General features: G+C 50.7%; 1 protein-coding gene across 2 annotated transcripts in view; it reads left to right on the top strand.

The window, feature by feature from the left end:
- Window positions 1-12,792, top strand: part of DLGAP3 (DLG associated protein 3) — a 62,323-nt gene extending 49,531 nt beyond the window's left edge. For both annotated transcript variants that reach the window (XM_042952984.1, XM_042952983.1), the window contains 4 exons: window positions 9,017-9,501; window positions 10,441-10,532; window positions 10,770-10,913; window positions 11,646-12,792. In XM_042952984.1, the coding sequence (XP_042808918.1) occupies window positions 9,017-9,501; window positions 10,441-10,532; window positions 10,770-10,913; window positions 11,646-11,864 (940 nt within the window). In that variant the 3' untranslated portion in view covers window positions 11,865-12,792. The remainder of the gene's footprint in view (window positions 1-9,016; window positions 9,502-10,440; window positions 10,533-10,769; window positions 10,914-11,645) is intronic.
- The last annotated feature ends 2,258 nt before the right edge of the window (window positions 12,793-15,050 follow it).

The following is a 15,050-nucleotide window of genomic DNA, read 5'->3' as shown; positions in this document are numbered from 1 at the left end:
GAATGGCATGTACTGAAAGAATAGAAGCCCCTGAGCCCTGGGAAGGAAGTTTCCATCCTCATGAATTTGTACTCCCAGAGCAGTCATGTGAAAGCAATGCACTGCTGATTGACCACAAGCCCTGGATGTGGATGTGGCCTCCATTCCTCAGTCTTTAACTGCTCTTCTTAAATCTCCTACCTTGACCCCACCTGTTACTGTCTTAGTCCCCAGGCTGGGGTGGTGGACTCAAGGCCCCTGATTGATGATATGTATAAGCCTTTAGCTGCTTTCTCAGAGAGGGAGCCAGTACAATAGGTGTACCTTGCTGAAATGTCAGTGCCCTTCCCCCTCCCTGCCCAGTTCCCTCCTTACACCCCCGCCAGCCTGCTGCCAAATACTCCTGGCAAAACCTCTTGACAACTCCTGAATGCTGAGCATTCCTTGGACGCTGTGTCTCTTGGGATAAACCAGTTTCTTCCCAGAGCCCTTTGTGTTATCCCTTAGAGAATCACAGTAGAAATGTCTCCCTGAAGTAACCATGTAACAACTTCCAGAATCATCAGGAATGTGATCATTGTCACCCCAAAGAGCTCGAGGGGGGAGGCTTCCTCAACCTTGTTAAAAAGCTTGGGGAGATGGGGCGCCTGGGTGGCTCAGTTAGTTAAATGTCCGACTTTGGCTCAGGTCATGATCTCACGGTTTGTGGGTTCGAGCCCTGCATCAGGCTCTGTGCTGACAGCTCAGAGCCTGGAGCCTGCTTCGTATTCTTTCTCTCTCTCTCTCTGCCCCTCCCCCACTTGTGCTCTGTCTCTCTCTCTCAAAAATAAATAAAGTGTAAAAAAAAAAAATTAAAAAAAAAAAAGCTTGGGGAGAAAATATTGTGACAGGCATTGTTAAGAAGTAGTGATGATTCACAACTGAAGCCAGTTTATATCCTGTGTTTACAGCTATTGGTGAGACCACAGCAAATACTGCCAAGAACAGAATTAAGTAGGGACATAAGCCCTGGACTGAAAATTCATCTGTTAGAGTTAGGATTAGGTTTGGCTGTAAGTTCCAGAAAACCCCCAGTATGACAGAAGTTTATTTTGTTCTTGCTTACAAGAAGTCTAGAGAGATTAGGTTGAGAGCTGGTAGGTGCTGTGCAGTGTCGGGACCCAGGCTTCTTCTATCTCATTACTTCTCCATCCTTAGCACTTGGCTTCCATCTCATATTCCCAGATGGCTGCTTGAGTCCAGCCATCACATCTGCATTCCAGTCAGCAGGGAGGAGGAAGGAACAAAGAAGGGTACATTTTCCTTTTAAGAACATTTCCTGGGAGTTGCACATACCCCTTCTGCTTATATCCTGTGAGCTAGACCTTAGCTATATGGCTATCCCTAGCTGCAAGGGAGACTGGTAAGAGAATCGTTATTCAAAGTGGCCATGTGTCCAGCTTAAAACTGTGGTATTCTATTACTAAGGAAGAAAGGGAGGATGGATATTGGGGGATGATTAGTGGTCTCTACCATCCTTCCTTCCAACCAGCCTACCCACCCACACACCCATCCACCAACCAACCAACCACTCAGCCAACGTTTATGTGAGGAATGGCTCTATTTATAAGGGAGACAGAAATGCAAATAACTAACTATAATACAATGTGCTTTGGAGTACAAAAGAGGTTTTATTCAGAATGCCCTGTGAGAACAGATGGAAGTGATCAGCAGCAATCACAATAATTAATAACTACAATCCCTCACTGGGTTCTCAGTGCTACATTCCCACTATTGTATTTGTCTAGCTCCCTTTCTTTTCAGTGAGAGCTATAAACCTCCCTGCCTCTCCATACAATAGCTAACACTTACAATGGGTAGGCCAGGTGCTGTTCTAAGTTCTTTACATATATTATCTCACCAGAATCCTGTGATCATTCTCATTGATAGACAAGGAAACTGAGGCACAAGCTGTAGAGCTGAGTTTTGGATCCAGGCAGTCTGGCTCCAGGGAGCATGCGCTTAGCCACTTTGCTGGGCCGCGTCCCCCTAAAGCTGCTCATTCACATTTCTTCCCCCGCCCCCCCCCACCCCCAAATATCCAGCCCACTCACTTCATTGTAATGATTGGGGTCATCTGTGGGACCTCTCTCCACTTCTGCACCGACCCCCACCTATTTGCATTCCTCCCCTCCTCTGCCATCAGTCCTGCCTGAGGTTAGGGCACTCCTCTTCCTGATTAAAGCTGCCCCTCTCCCACAATCCTGGGGAGGCAATGGAGTGTACTGCTGTAAGAGCTGGTCTCCACGACCAGACTGTACTAAAAATTGTTTTTGATCTTTAAAAAAATTGTTTTGAATTGTTATTTATTTTTTAATTTACATTCAAGTTAGTTAGCATATAGTGCAACAATGATTTCAGGAGTAGATTCCTTAATGCCTCTTACTCATTTAGCCCATCCCCCCTCCCACAACCCCTCCAGTAACCTCTGTTTGTTCTCCATATTTAAGAGTCTCTTATGTTTTTCCCCCTCCCTGTTTTTATATTTTTGCTTCCCTTCCCTTGTGTTCATCTGCTTTATGTCTTAAAGTCCTCATATGAGTGAAGTCATAGGATATTTGTCTTTCTCTGACTAATTTCGCTTAGCATAATACCCTCCAGTTCCATCCATTTGGTTGCAAATGGGAAGAGTTCATTCTTTTTGACAGCTGAGTAATATTCCATTATATATATATATATATATATATATATATATATATATATATATATATAATGGATGTATATATATATATGTATATATGGATGTGTGTATATATATATATATATATATATATATATATACACACACCACATCTTCTTGGTATATATTCATCCATCGATGGACATTTGGGCTCTTTCCATACTTTGGCTATTGTTGATAGCACTGCTAGAAACATTGGGGTGCATGTGCCCCTTTGAAACAGCATAGCTGTATCCCTTGGATAAATACCTAGTAGAGCAATTGTAGGGTAGTTCTATTTTTAATTTTTTGAGGAACCTCCATACTGTTTTCTAGAGTGGCTACACCAGCTTGCATTCCCACCAGAAGTGCAAAAGAGATCCTCTTTCTCCGCATCCTCGCCAATATCTTGTTGCCTGAGTTGTTAATGTTAGCCTTTCTGACAGGCGTGAGGTGGTATCTCATTGTGGTTTTGATTTGTATTTCCCTAATGATGAGTGATTTGGAGCATTTTTTTATGTGTTGGTTGGCCATCTGGATGTCTTCTTTGGAGAAGTGTCTATTCATGTCTTTTGCCCATCTCTTCACTGGATTATTTGTTTTTTGGGTGTTGAGTTTGATAAGTTCTTTGTAGATTTTGTATACTAACCCTTTATCTGATACGTCATTTGTAAATATCTTCTCCCATTCTGTTGGTTGCCTTTTAGTTTTGCTGATTGTTTCCTTTGCTGTGCAGAAGCTTTTTATTTTGATGAGGTAGGTCCCAATAGTTCATTTTTGCTTTTGTTTCCCTTGCCTCTGGAGACATGTTCAGTAAGAAGTTGCTGCAGCCAAGGTCAAAGAGGTTTTTGCCTGCTTTCTCCTTGAGGATTTTGATGGCTTCCTGTCTTACATTTAGGTCTTTCATCCATTTTGAGTTTATTTTTGTATATGGTGTAAGAAAGTGGTCCAGTTCATTTTTCTGCATGTCGCTGTCCAGTTTTCCTGGCACCACTTGCTGAAGAGACTGTCTTTATTCCATTGGATATTCTTTCCTACTTTGTCAAAGATTAGTTGGCCATATGTTTATGGGAAAATTTTTTTTAAATTTTTTTAGTGTTCATTTATTTGAGAGAGAGAGAGAGAGAGAGAGAGAGAGAATCTGAAACAGGCTCCGAGCTGTCAGCACAGAGCCAGATGCGGGGCTCGAACCCATGAACCGTGAGATCATGACCTAAGCTGAAGTCAGATGCTTCACTGACTGAGCCACCCAGGCGCCCTCCCCCCCAATTTTTTTTAATGTTTATTTATTTTTTAGAGAGAGATGGAGACAGAGCATGAGTGGGAGAAGGGGCAGAGAGAGAGAGGGAGACACAGAATCTGAAGCAGTTTCCAGGTTCTGAGCTGTCAGCACAAAGCCCAATGCAGGGCTTGAACTCACAAACTGTGAGATCATGACCTGAGCCAAAGTTGGGCACTCAACTGGCTGAGCCACACAGGCGCCCTGATAACGGTCTAATCTTAAGAGGCCACTTATTCTCTTTAAGCCTCAGTATTCTCATCTGTAAGTAGGGATGATACTGACACTCTTATCGTGGGACTGTTTTTGAGGACTTAGCATGTTTTTATGCAAAATGTTTAAGTCTAGCACACACTAAGTGCTCAAAGCATGTTAGTTATTATTTATTGCCCTTATGTTTGGTCCTTTGACTACTGCTTCTTTCCTCTCCAGTTTTTCTTTACAGGTTGTGTTAGTTTCCTATTGCTGCTATAATCAATTATCACAGATTTAGCAGCATTGAAGAATACATTTAAAATTTTTTTAAAGTATTTGTTTACTTACTTATTTACTTATTTATTTATTTAGAGAACATGCATGTGAGTAGGAGGGAGGGGCAGAGAGAGAGGGTGGCAGAGAATCCCAAGCAGGCTTCTCGCTTGGGAGAAGCGTTGGCAGAGCCCAATGTAGGGCTCAGACTCATGAATGGTGAGATCATGACCTGAGCCAAAATCAAGAGTTGGACAGTTAACCAACTGAGCCACCCAGGTGCCGCAATACATTTTTATTATATTACTTTTCTAGGGGTCAGAAGTCTGAACTGTGTTTCACTGGGCTAAAATCAAGGTATTGGCAGGACTCCTGGAAGCTCTGGGAAGAATCCATTGTGTCACTTTTTCCTGGTTTATAGAGGTTATCCACATTCCTTGCCTTGTAGCCCACTTCTGTCTTCAGAGAGCCACAATGGCAGGTTGAGTCCCCACATTACATCACTCCAGCCTTGATCCTCTCATCCCATCTCCTTTGGTTCTGACTTTCCAGTCTCCCTCTTTCACTTATAAGGACCTTTGTGATTAAATTGGACACACCAGGATAATCCAGACTTTTCTCCTCGTCTCAAGATACTTAATATAACCATATCTGCAAAGTCCCTTTTGCCACGGAAGGTAACCTATTCAGAGGTTCCAGGAGCTAGGACGTGGACCTCTTTGACCATTATGCTGCTTCCCCTGTAGGTTCTCTCCAGTCAAGATATGGCATGGGACAACCATTCTAGACAAAATATCCCTCTCTTCCCCTCCCCCCGGCTTTATTGAGATACAATTGACAAATAGCCAAAATATCGCTCCCTTAAAGGTATACTGTTTTCTCTCTTCCTCGTTTCTCAACTAACCTTTTTGAAAGAATTGCCTTGCCTAGTTTTCTCCACCTCCTGACAACCTCCTGCCATCTGCCTCAGCCTCCATGCTCCACCAAACTGGCTCTTGCCCTGGTCTCCCGAGGCTTCCATATTGCCAAATCAGTAGACACCTTTAATTCTCAACTGGCTGTATTTTCCATGTCAATTGCTCATTCCTTCTTGAGACCCTTCTGTCCTCTCTCTGCCTTTAGGTGACTCTCCCCTGGTTTTCTTCCTCTTCCTCTGTGGCTTAGATGCCTCTGGGGCATCCACTTGTCTCCATCCACTCATGAAATGTCCATGTTCCCCAGAGCTTTGCATCTCTGTTCCATTGCTCTTTTCTTAGGTGATCATGTCGCACACTGCTGGTTTTATTCTCTATTTTTATTTTTAATTTTAAAAAATATTTTATTCTTTTCTTTTTTTAAATGTTTACTCTTTTTTTTTTTTTTTTTTTTGAGAGAGAGAGAGAGAGAGAGAGAGAGAGAGAGAGTTGGGGAGGGGCAGAGAGAGAGGGAGACACAGAATCCGAAGCAGGCTCCAGGCTCTGAGCTGTCAGCACAAAGCCCGGTGGGGAGCTCGAACTCATGAACCATGAGACCATGACCTGAACTGAAGCTGGATGCTTAACCGACAGCCACCCAGGCGCCCCTAAAAGATTTTATTCTTAAGTCATCTCTACACCCCACATGGGGCTTGAACCTAACAACCCCCAGATCAAGAGCCGCATGCTCCACTGACTGAGCCAGCCAGGTGCTTTACACTGCTGGTTTTAAATACTACTTGCACGGGGTGCCTGGGTGGCTCAGTCGGTTGGGCGACCAAATTCGGCTCAGGTCATGATCTCACAGTTCATGGTTTTGAGCCCTGCGTCGGGCTGTGTGCCGAAAGCTCGGAGCCCGGAGCCTGCTTCAGATTCTGTGTCTCCCTCTCTCTGCCCCTCTCTTGCTTGTGCTCTGTCTCTGTCTCTCTCTCAAAAATAAACAAATATTTTTAAAAATTAAAGAAAAATACCACTTGCACAAGGTTGACTGACTCCTGCTGAAACTCTGCCACTTTCTGGCCCCCTGCTGGGAGTATTGGTAAAGACTGTGCTTCTAGGATTCCCATAAGCTCTAACTTTTTTGGTCTTCCTCGAGGTAGACATGGTGAAGAGGCTTCATTGAGGCAGCCTGGGGCACTTATGCAAGCTTCTGTTCCAGCCCATGTGGCCTGTTTCCATCAAGACAGAATGTAATCTTCTCAGGATCCCCTCAGAGGTGAAAGGCAGCACACCAGTGGTGCTGAAGGACAGAGCCATGTTCCATGAGGGTACCAGGGAGGCAAACAGGGAAGGCAGGTCTTCAATAATGTCTTTTACTGGGGCAAGCCCCACCTTTACCTGTGTGGTTTGCAACTGCTGGAGCTCTGAAGGAGCCAAAGGTTAACGGGAGCTCAGAGGCACAGAAATATTCAAGATGGATATTTTGAAAGTGCATCCCAACAGTTCAGTTAGACACACAAGACTCTCACCTGAAACCGAGAACAATTTAACTGAACTTGGGGTGGGGGGTGGGGGGGCTGTCTCCAAATGCAAGAAGGCTGCTGAGGGAGATACAGTGCTGAGGATGGTCTTGGGGGCGATCAGGAGGCTCACAGAGGAAGACATGACTTGAGTAGGGAATGGACAGGGAGGGATGGAGGAGGAGGAGGAGGAGGAGGAGGAGGAAGAGGAGGAGGAAGACCATTTCAGAAAGGCTTAGAGTCAGGGCCAGTGTAATTGACTTGGGGAATAAGGAGAATGCAGGGGGCGGTGAGGTTAGAGAAGAGGACTGCTTCCAGACTAGATGCTACCATTGGGGAAATGCCAGCAGAGGAAACCTGAACTTTATGTTGTTGGCAGTGGGGAGCTATGCAAGAGTTTGGGGCATGGGAATGAGCTGGGCAGAGATCAGCTTTAGGAAGACTGCTCCAATCCTGAGTGGATTGGAGGGAGGGAACATTCCCTCAGTGGTGAGGGAATGTTGGGCCCCTGATCTGAAAATATGCAAGGTATAATTTTTGAGAGAGGAAGTACCTTAGTGATTATTGGTCCATTCCTATCATTTTATATAGGATGTATGTGTGCATGTATGCTTACGTATAATTACATATATTGTATGATATATTTTACACACTAGATGGAGGGGAGTAACTCCCCAAAGGCACACAGCAACAAAGCCAGCGTTAGAACTCAGATCTGGTTCCTCATCTAGTGCTTCTCTTTGGTGCTGTGCTGAGTGGAGACGGAAGGGTCTTAAAAGGAGTCTGGTCCAACATCAAGGCAGAGGCTGATAGAAATCTTGACCAGGGCAGGACAGAGCAGATGCCAGGGTAAAGATCATGTGGGAGGCAGTGCGGATATGTTCTTGCTTTCTCTGTCTCTCTGGGTGGGGGTTGGGACATAGGGCTTGTTGGAGACTGCACATGAGTGCATCTCTCTTTCCTGGGTCCTGCAGCATCCTTCTGGGCCTGGTTTCTATGGCAACAGGCTCCCAGCAGGCAGCCCGCCAGCTGGAGGGAAGCAGGCAGGCAAGGCAGGCAGGGAGAGGAGGCCTGGGCAGCAAGAGGAAGGCTGAAGTTGTGGGGGTTGGAGGAGACTCCTGGGAAGCTTGAGGGGTCCCTAGAGCTGGTCCCCCAAGTTCCCCTCTCTTTAGACCGTAATGGGGTGGAGGTAGCTTAGGACATATGGGTCTTTCTTTTTTGGTCTGGAAACTTCCAGACGTCAAACTTCTGTTCACCCCTCCCCACCACCCCCACATCTCCTGACTCCCACTTCTTCAAGCATTGTCTGACCCCAGCTCCATGCACTTCAGAGGCTACTGACTTCTTCATAGGAAAGAACTCTGAACTGAGGAGGGGGTGAAACAGAAGAAAGCCAACTGACTTTCTGTTTTGCAGAGGATTTGCATATTAACTCAAAGACAAGAAATTTCCAGGCCCTATGTCATTCCTGCCAACAACTTAATTCAACTCCACTGGCACTGGCTGACTGTGTCTGGCCAGGCTCTGGGCTGAGCTGTGGGGCTCCCTAGAGAAGTCCTTTCAGCTTCAGGCTCCCCCCACCCTCCGGCCGCTCCAAGGCAGTTCTTCCTGATGTTCCAGCAGCTGGTGTGCTGGGAGATGCTTGGGCTGTGGAGCCAGCAGCCGTGGGTCCAAATCCTGGCTCAGCTGTTTTGTAGCTGGGTGACCAATGGCCTCTCTGGGCCTTAGTTTACTCGTTTCTGAAGGGCTGAAGACAAACCCGGGCAGTTGTTGTAAACTAGCAAAGGCATGCTGTTTGTCCAAATGCTGAAATGTTTCTGTGTTCATTGGTAAAGAGCCACCACCCTGGTCCCTCTCTCGCCCTACTGCTTCGCCCCTTGCTTCTGCAAGGCCGTGCTCTAAGCACTTTGGGTGCGTCCATCCTGAATGCTGTATGCCAGCATCTTTTCTGCCCACCGAGTACAGATTGTTAAATATTCTGAATACCACCCCTGTCCAGAGGCAGTGCAACAGGAATTCTGTACCCACCTGCAAGGGCTAGTATAGTTCAAGGTCGTGGATTAGTGTCCATCACATTGTAGGTTTCTTTTCTTCTTCCTTTTCCTTTGGGCCTGGGGTGGGGGTGAGGATGGCGATGAGAGCAGGAAGGGGCAGGGATGACAGCCACCTCTCTCACCAGGCGGGCAAGGTTCAAGCGCTCCAACAGTGTGACGGCGGGTGTGCAGGCAGACCTGGAGCTGGAGGGCCTGGCTGGCCTGGCCACAGTGGCCACAGAAGACAAGGCCCTGCAGTTCGGACGTTCCTTCCAGAGGCACGCTTCTGAGCCCCAGCCCGGGCCCCGGGCCCCCACCTACTCAGTCTTCCGCACGGTCCACACACAGGGCCAGTGGGCCTACCGCGAGGGCTACCCACTGCCGTACGAGCCGCCGGCCACCGATGGGTCACCAGGCCCTGCCCCTGCCCCCACCCCTGGCCCCGGGTCCAGCCGTCGGGACTCCTGGATGGAGCGCGGCTCACGTAGCCTCCCCGACTCAGGCCGCACGTCCCCCTGCCCTCGGGATGGCGAGTGGTTCATCAAGATGCTGAGAGCGGAGGTGGAGAAGCTGGAGCACTGGTGCCAGCAGATGGAGCGCGAGGCGGAGGACTATGAGCTGCCGGAGGAGAGTGAGTGGGGGACCCTGTGTGCGCGAAGAGATCACCACTGGGGGTGGGCGGAGAGCCGTGGAACAGGGGGGCCCTCTGGTTGGGCTTGAGTGTGCCTCTGTGAGGACGTTGACCTCCATAGGTCTCCCCTTGGCAGCATGGCATGCTGGGAGCTCTTGGAAGGAAGTGGGGAGCAGCTTCAGAGGCTGAGGTCAAGGTCGGACAGGGAAAGTGACCAGATGAAGGAGCTGGGCCTCTTAGGAGATGGCTGCCAGTCCAAGTCACCCAGTCCATGGGGATCAAGGGGACTCTGTTCTCATCTGAGCTGGTGTGGGAGTCCAGGTCTGATCTAGCGAGTGGGACCATACTTCAAGGCAGAGGGCAAGGCAGTGCATGATGTTAGATCACTGTCTGAGGCCTAGGTGAAGGAGACACAGCCCTGGACTGAGGGAAGCCATGGCCCTTCTCTGCAAATCCATCTGAGGGGAGACAGTCATACGTCAGAATCCCTACATTTATGGAATAGTGACTAAGAAGAGTCAGGCATATAAAAATTTCCATAATTCTTAATGAGCCAAGGAGTCCTATACTGATGAGTGACAAAATTCGACCGATGGTGGTCATCGAGCTAGTGCCTGGCTAAGCCTAAAGGGCCAGGTTGGGGCTGGCTTCCGTCTGTTCCATGACATGGGAGGGAAGAGAGACACAGGAGGATAGGTGCTTACGAAATGGAGGTTGTATGAAGGAAGAAGCACTGGTGTCTGAGGATACAGCTGGCCTGGTGAAACGGGGTAGGAGCTGTTTGTTAGGAACTTGAGGATGGGACGGGGAGGGGACTGGAGGAGACAGACAGACAGAGAGTGCCAGATAAGGGAAGGTTGAGTCATTCAGGGCAGACATCTTGGAGGCTGGGAAAGGAGAGTCATCCGGCCCTTCCCTGAATCTCCTTCTGCTCTCCAGTCCTGGAGAAGATCCGCAGTGCCGTGGGCAGTACACAACTTCTCCTGTCCCAGAAAGTTCAGCAGTTCTTCCGGCTGTGTCAGCAAAGCATGGTGAGTGCCCATGGGCTAGAGCCTACCAGGTGTGCGTATGCCTGGAGGTGAGACCAGGTGTTTGTGCCCAACAGGGAGAGGCCTGGGCTCGCTCTTGTCTCCCTGTCTCTCATCCCCCCACCCCACTGTCCCAGGTTGAACTTCCTGGCAGTGAGGGTGGATGGGGCTTTCTCTGGTCCTGGCTGGGGCACAGATCTTCCTGACTGGCTGCCTCTCGTCTGTCTCTCTCCACTAAAGGACCCCACTGCGTTCCCCGTGCCCACCTTCCAGGACCTGGCGGGTTTTTGGGATCTCCTGCAGCTCTCTATCGAGGATGTGACCCTCAAGTTCCTGGAGCTACAGCAACTTAAGGCCAACAGCTGGAAACTCCTGGAGCCTAAGGTAGGGGAGAGAGAGTCCCTTCAAGCCAAAAGGACAGACTCTGGAAAATGCCCTTCCCCAGACAGACCTGTTGTGGGGAGAGGCAGGGGAACAGAGGACATTCACAGGGAGCAAAGGCAGTCCTGGACAGGTGATGGTGACCATCTTCTTTCAATATGATCCCACTCTTGGTCACTGCCATCTGCTTGGCCCTGTGCTCATCACTGCCTGAGCTGCCAGAGCCCCGAGGTGGCTGCAGCCGCCTAGGACCAGCTGTAGTTTGAAGAAACAGAGGAGCGAAATTCCAGACTGCCCTTAGCTTGGACCTAGGCACAGCGGGGACCTTGGCGGGCCCGTCAGCCCTCACTTCACTAGAGGTTGTCTGTGATGAGGCCCCGACGTCTAGTAGCGAACCCCCATTTCCTTGCACGAGTCAGGGAAGCCGCTCTCCTCCCGACTGGGGGGATATCGCTCACTTCCCACCGTCTCGGAGGAGCGAGCGCTCTGATGCGAGTAGTCGCGAACGGCGACACCAGGGGGCGCCCGGTTTCCTAATTTTTAATGAAAAGTGGCTTTTGACCTTGCCGCCAGCACCCCCGGGACTTCTTGGCCGGCGTCGGTGGCGACGCCTTCGGACGGTTCTCCCGCGCGGGAGCCTGGTGTCAGTCCCACGGGAGGCGGGAGCGTGAGCTGGGGATCGGGGGTGGGGGGACCCCGACCTCCAGACTGAGCCGCCGCCCCCTCTCCCGGCAGGAGGAGAAGAAGGTCCCTCCGCCGATACCAAAGAAGCCCTCGCGGGGCCGGGGCGTGCCGGTGAAGGAGCGCTCCCTGGACTCGGTGGACCGGCAGCGGCAGGAAGCGCGCAAGCGGCTCCTGGCGGCCAAGCGCGCCGCCTCCTTCCGCCACAGCTCGGCCACAGAGAGCGCCGACAGCATCGAGATCTACATCCCCGAGGCCCAGACCAGGCTGTGACCGGCCCGGCCCGCCCAGCCTGGGCCCGGGCCCGCGGTTTTCTACCCGTACTGTACACCCAGCGTCGAGGTCACTGTGAACGCGGGCCGCCCCGTGCGCCCGCCCCGCCGGCACCGCACGCCCCGGCCCCTCCTTCCCGTCACACTCTCGTGGGTTTTTTACCTTCCTGACCCCACGCGAAGGCGCCCGGGCTGGGCTGGGGGCCGTGCCTCTCCGCCCTGCGCCCCCACCTGGACTCCCCTCCCTCCTGGTCCGACGCTTCGTCCCCACCTCCTCCCCACGGGCACCATCTCTGCCATTACTACCCCCCACGGGCCAGGCCGGGCCGGGTCCCCCATCTGGGCTCTGCGTCTCCCCCACCCCTCCCCCCACCCCGCGGGGCTGGGCTTCGTGGGGATCAAGCTTCGTGGCTTTTTATGAAGAATCCCGAACCCCACCTAGGAGCCTGCCCCACCCTCCCAGGGGCTCCACCCTCAGCCCTCAGCCCACCGGGCCCAGGGACCACAGTGGCTGGACCAACCCAGGACCAGGGCGCCTGGGCCTCTCCCCTTTCCCAGCTGCTGGGGAGGGGAGACGGGGCTTCCCTTCACCACACCTGTGGCTGTTCCCACATCCCCTTGAGTATCCCAGGAAAAATAAAACGGCAGAACTGCACTCGAGCCGGCTGCTCTCTCCAGAAGGAGCCACCTCTGCCCCGTGCATGGGAGCCGGGGGTGGTCGGGAAGTGGGTGGTGGGAGGGGAGGCCGGTAGCCGCTCTTTTGATATGGGGAGAGCCCAGTCGCCTGAGCCAGCTGGGGCAAAGGGGATTCGGCCCCCTGGTGGCTGCGAAGGATCTGAGCCCTACTGGAGGGGCCCGGGGGCAGTGAAGAAGGGTTTCCTCCTCACTCCTCCTCCTAGTTTAGTCCATTTCTCTGCCTCTCAATGCTCCCAGGCTTCCCTCCACCAACAGGGCAGCCCAGAGTCCAAAGCCTCGTTCACCGGCAGGCCTGCGCTCAATAAACAGGGTTTGCTGTTATTCTTAGACATGGATGGATATTGGTTTCCCTTCCCCGAAGGGTCCGGTGTTCCCTCTGTTCCACTCACTACTGATCAGCAGCAGAAACATTATTCAATTTAGTGTTGTCACATTTTTCTGATGCCTCCTCTGGGTGGGCACTTTGGTGGGGGGGTGCTGGGGGAGGGGGGCAACAGAACTTTCCTGGGAAGCTAAGAAGAAACCCAGACCTGGTAGTGATGGCTAATGTTTATGGGATGTTTGCTCCGGGTCAGGCAGGGGGAGAGCGATTTACATGCATAGAGCTCATCCTTATGACAGGTGAGAGAGCTGAAACCCCGGACAGGTTCAGTGACCCGTCCAAAGTCACAGGCAGGGCTCAGAGTGGTGGACCCAGGTCTGTCTAATGCCAAACCGTGAGCTTTTAGCTCTACAGCTTTCCCAGTCCAGAAAGGGTTTGATGACAGCTCCCACCCTGTCTGGCAACCCCTTCTGGTCCTTGGGGTTGATGTGTCACCCTGAGGCAGGAAGAAGAGCCATCCAAGTCTCTGACTGCCTTTTTGGGCCACATTGGACTAGCCAGTTCTCATTCATTTATTTAGCAGGTATTTATCAAGAACCACTGTTGGCACTGGCCAGCACCTGGAACGTAGCCCTGAACAAGTGTAGTTGCTATCCTATGGCACTAACGGTCTTATGGGAAAAACAGATAAGTAAACAAGCAGTTACAGAATGAGGGTGAATGCTGGAAAGAGCCACTGGAGCAGTGCCAGGGCTGGGAAGAATGTTCCAAGGTCTGATAACAGCTGTGCAAAGGCCAGGAGGAGGGAAAGCATTGGGAGTGCAAAGGCTTGACCCTGCTGGGCTTTTGGGTCAACTTGAGGAGAGTGGGTCTGGGTCCTGAGAGCCACGGGGAGCCACGGAAGGGTTTTGAATAGGAGAGTGGCAGAAGCAGCTATTTTCCAGGCTGGTGTGGGAGACCACCTGAAAAGCATGAGGTCGTACACACACACACGCCTAGATGAGGCCACTGGAAGGTGGAGAGGAGCCCTATATGTTCCAAATTCCCCAAAGTGAGTCAGCTTGGAGCTGATCCCAAACAGATTCCTGGGCCCTGTCCAAGACTGTGAATAGACTCTCTGCCCCCAAATGAGTCTTTAACAAGTGTGCCAGGTGATTTTGATAGGCAGCCAGGTTTGAGAACATTTAGGTTGGATGACTGTCCAAAAGTTTCAACTAGAAATGCCCATTTGTCTATTTCCCCTGGACTTGCCAAGTGAGCCTTTGGCTGGGTCACTTTACTTCTCTGAGATGGAGTTTTCTCATCTCTAAAATTGGGTTTGAACTGGATGATACTCAGAGCAATCCTCTGGAGTGGATATTGTTACCATCATTTACAGCTGAGAAAACAGGCTTTCAGAATTTAAACTTACCCCAAATCACAAAGCTGAGAAGTGGCTTCGTCTGAGTTTTACCATCTGCACTATACAGCTCTTTATGGGTCGATGTCTTTTCCCAGAAACTGGGCTGGGTTTTCCAGGACCATGAGGTATATGGGACTGGCATAGAGGAACAGGACAGCCCTGAACAAGTGTAATGGGCATCTTGCTACAGACAGGACGTCTAAATCTCCCCATGTGGGGCTGATGTGGCAGCGAGTCCCTGGATGTTGAGGCCTGGGGAGATGTGCTGGGCTCCATGGGCAAGTGAAGGGTTAGATCCAGTCCCTTTGCTTAAATTGCTCCCTGTTTGGCCATAGCCAGGCATATAAACAGACAGGTACATACAAAGGGAGGCCTCTCCCAGAGGGGCTGAGGAGACCAGAAGATAGAGCCTCCAGCAGCCAGTTGATTCTAGGAAAGCTTTCTGCAAGAGGGGCATTTTGAACTGGGTCTTGCAGAATAAGTTAGAGTTTTGCAGCAGAGGAAGAGAGGGAGGACGTTCATTTCAGGCAAAGGGACCAGCTGGGGCAAACGAATGGTAGGGTAAGTGTATGTGGGGTCATGGGAAGAGCAGAGACTGGCAGTAGGTGACAGGCTCAGAGAGAGGCCAGAAGGGACCCATGGGAAGAGAGGGAGTTTTAGCTGGAGATTTCAAGGTTTTATTTAAGGTTTTGAAAGACCCTTTGGCTAAGAGTGGAAATGGACTGGGGGGAACAATGGAAAGCAGGAAGACCACTCAGGGAATTGCT

This window comes from Panthera leo, chromosome C1 (assembly GCF_018350215.1).
Source record: "Panthera leo isolate Ple1 chromosome C1, P.leo_Ple1_pat1.1, whole genome shotgun sequence".
Lineage (NCBI taxonomy): Eukaryota > Metazoa > Chordata > Mammalia > Carnivora > Felidae > Panthera > Panthera leo.
Note: the sequence above shows the minus strand (reverse complement) of the source record. Positions and strands in the feature narration are given on the sequence as shown.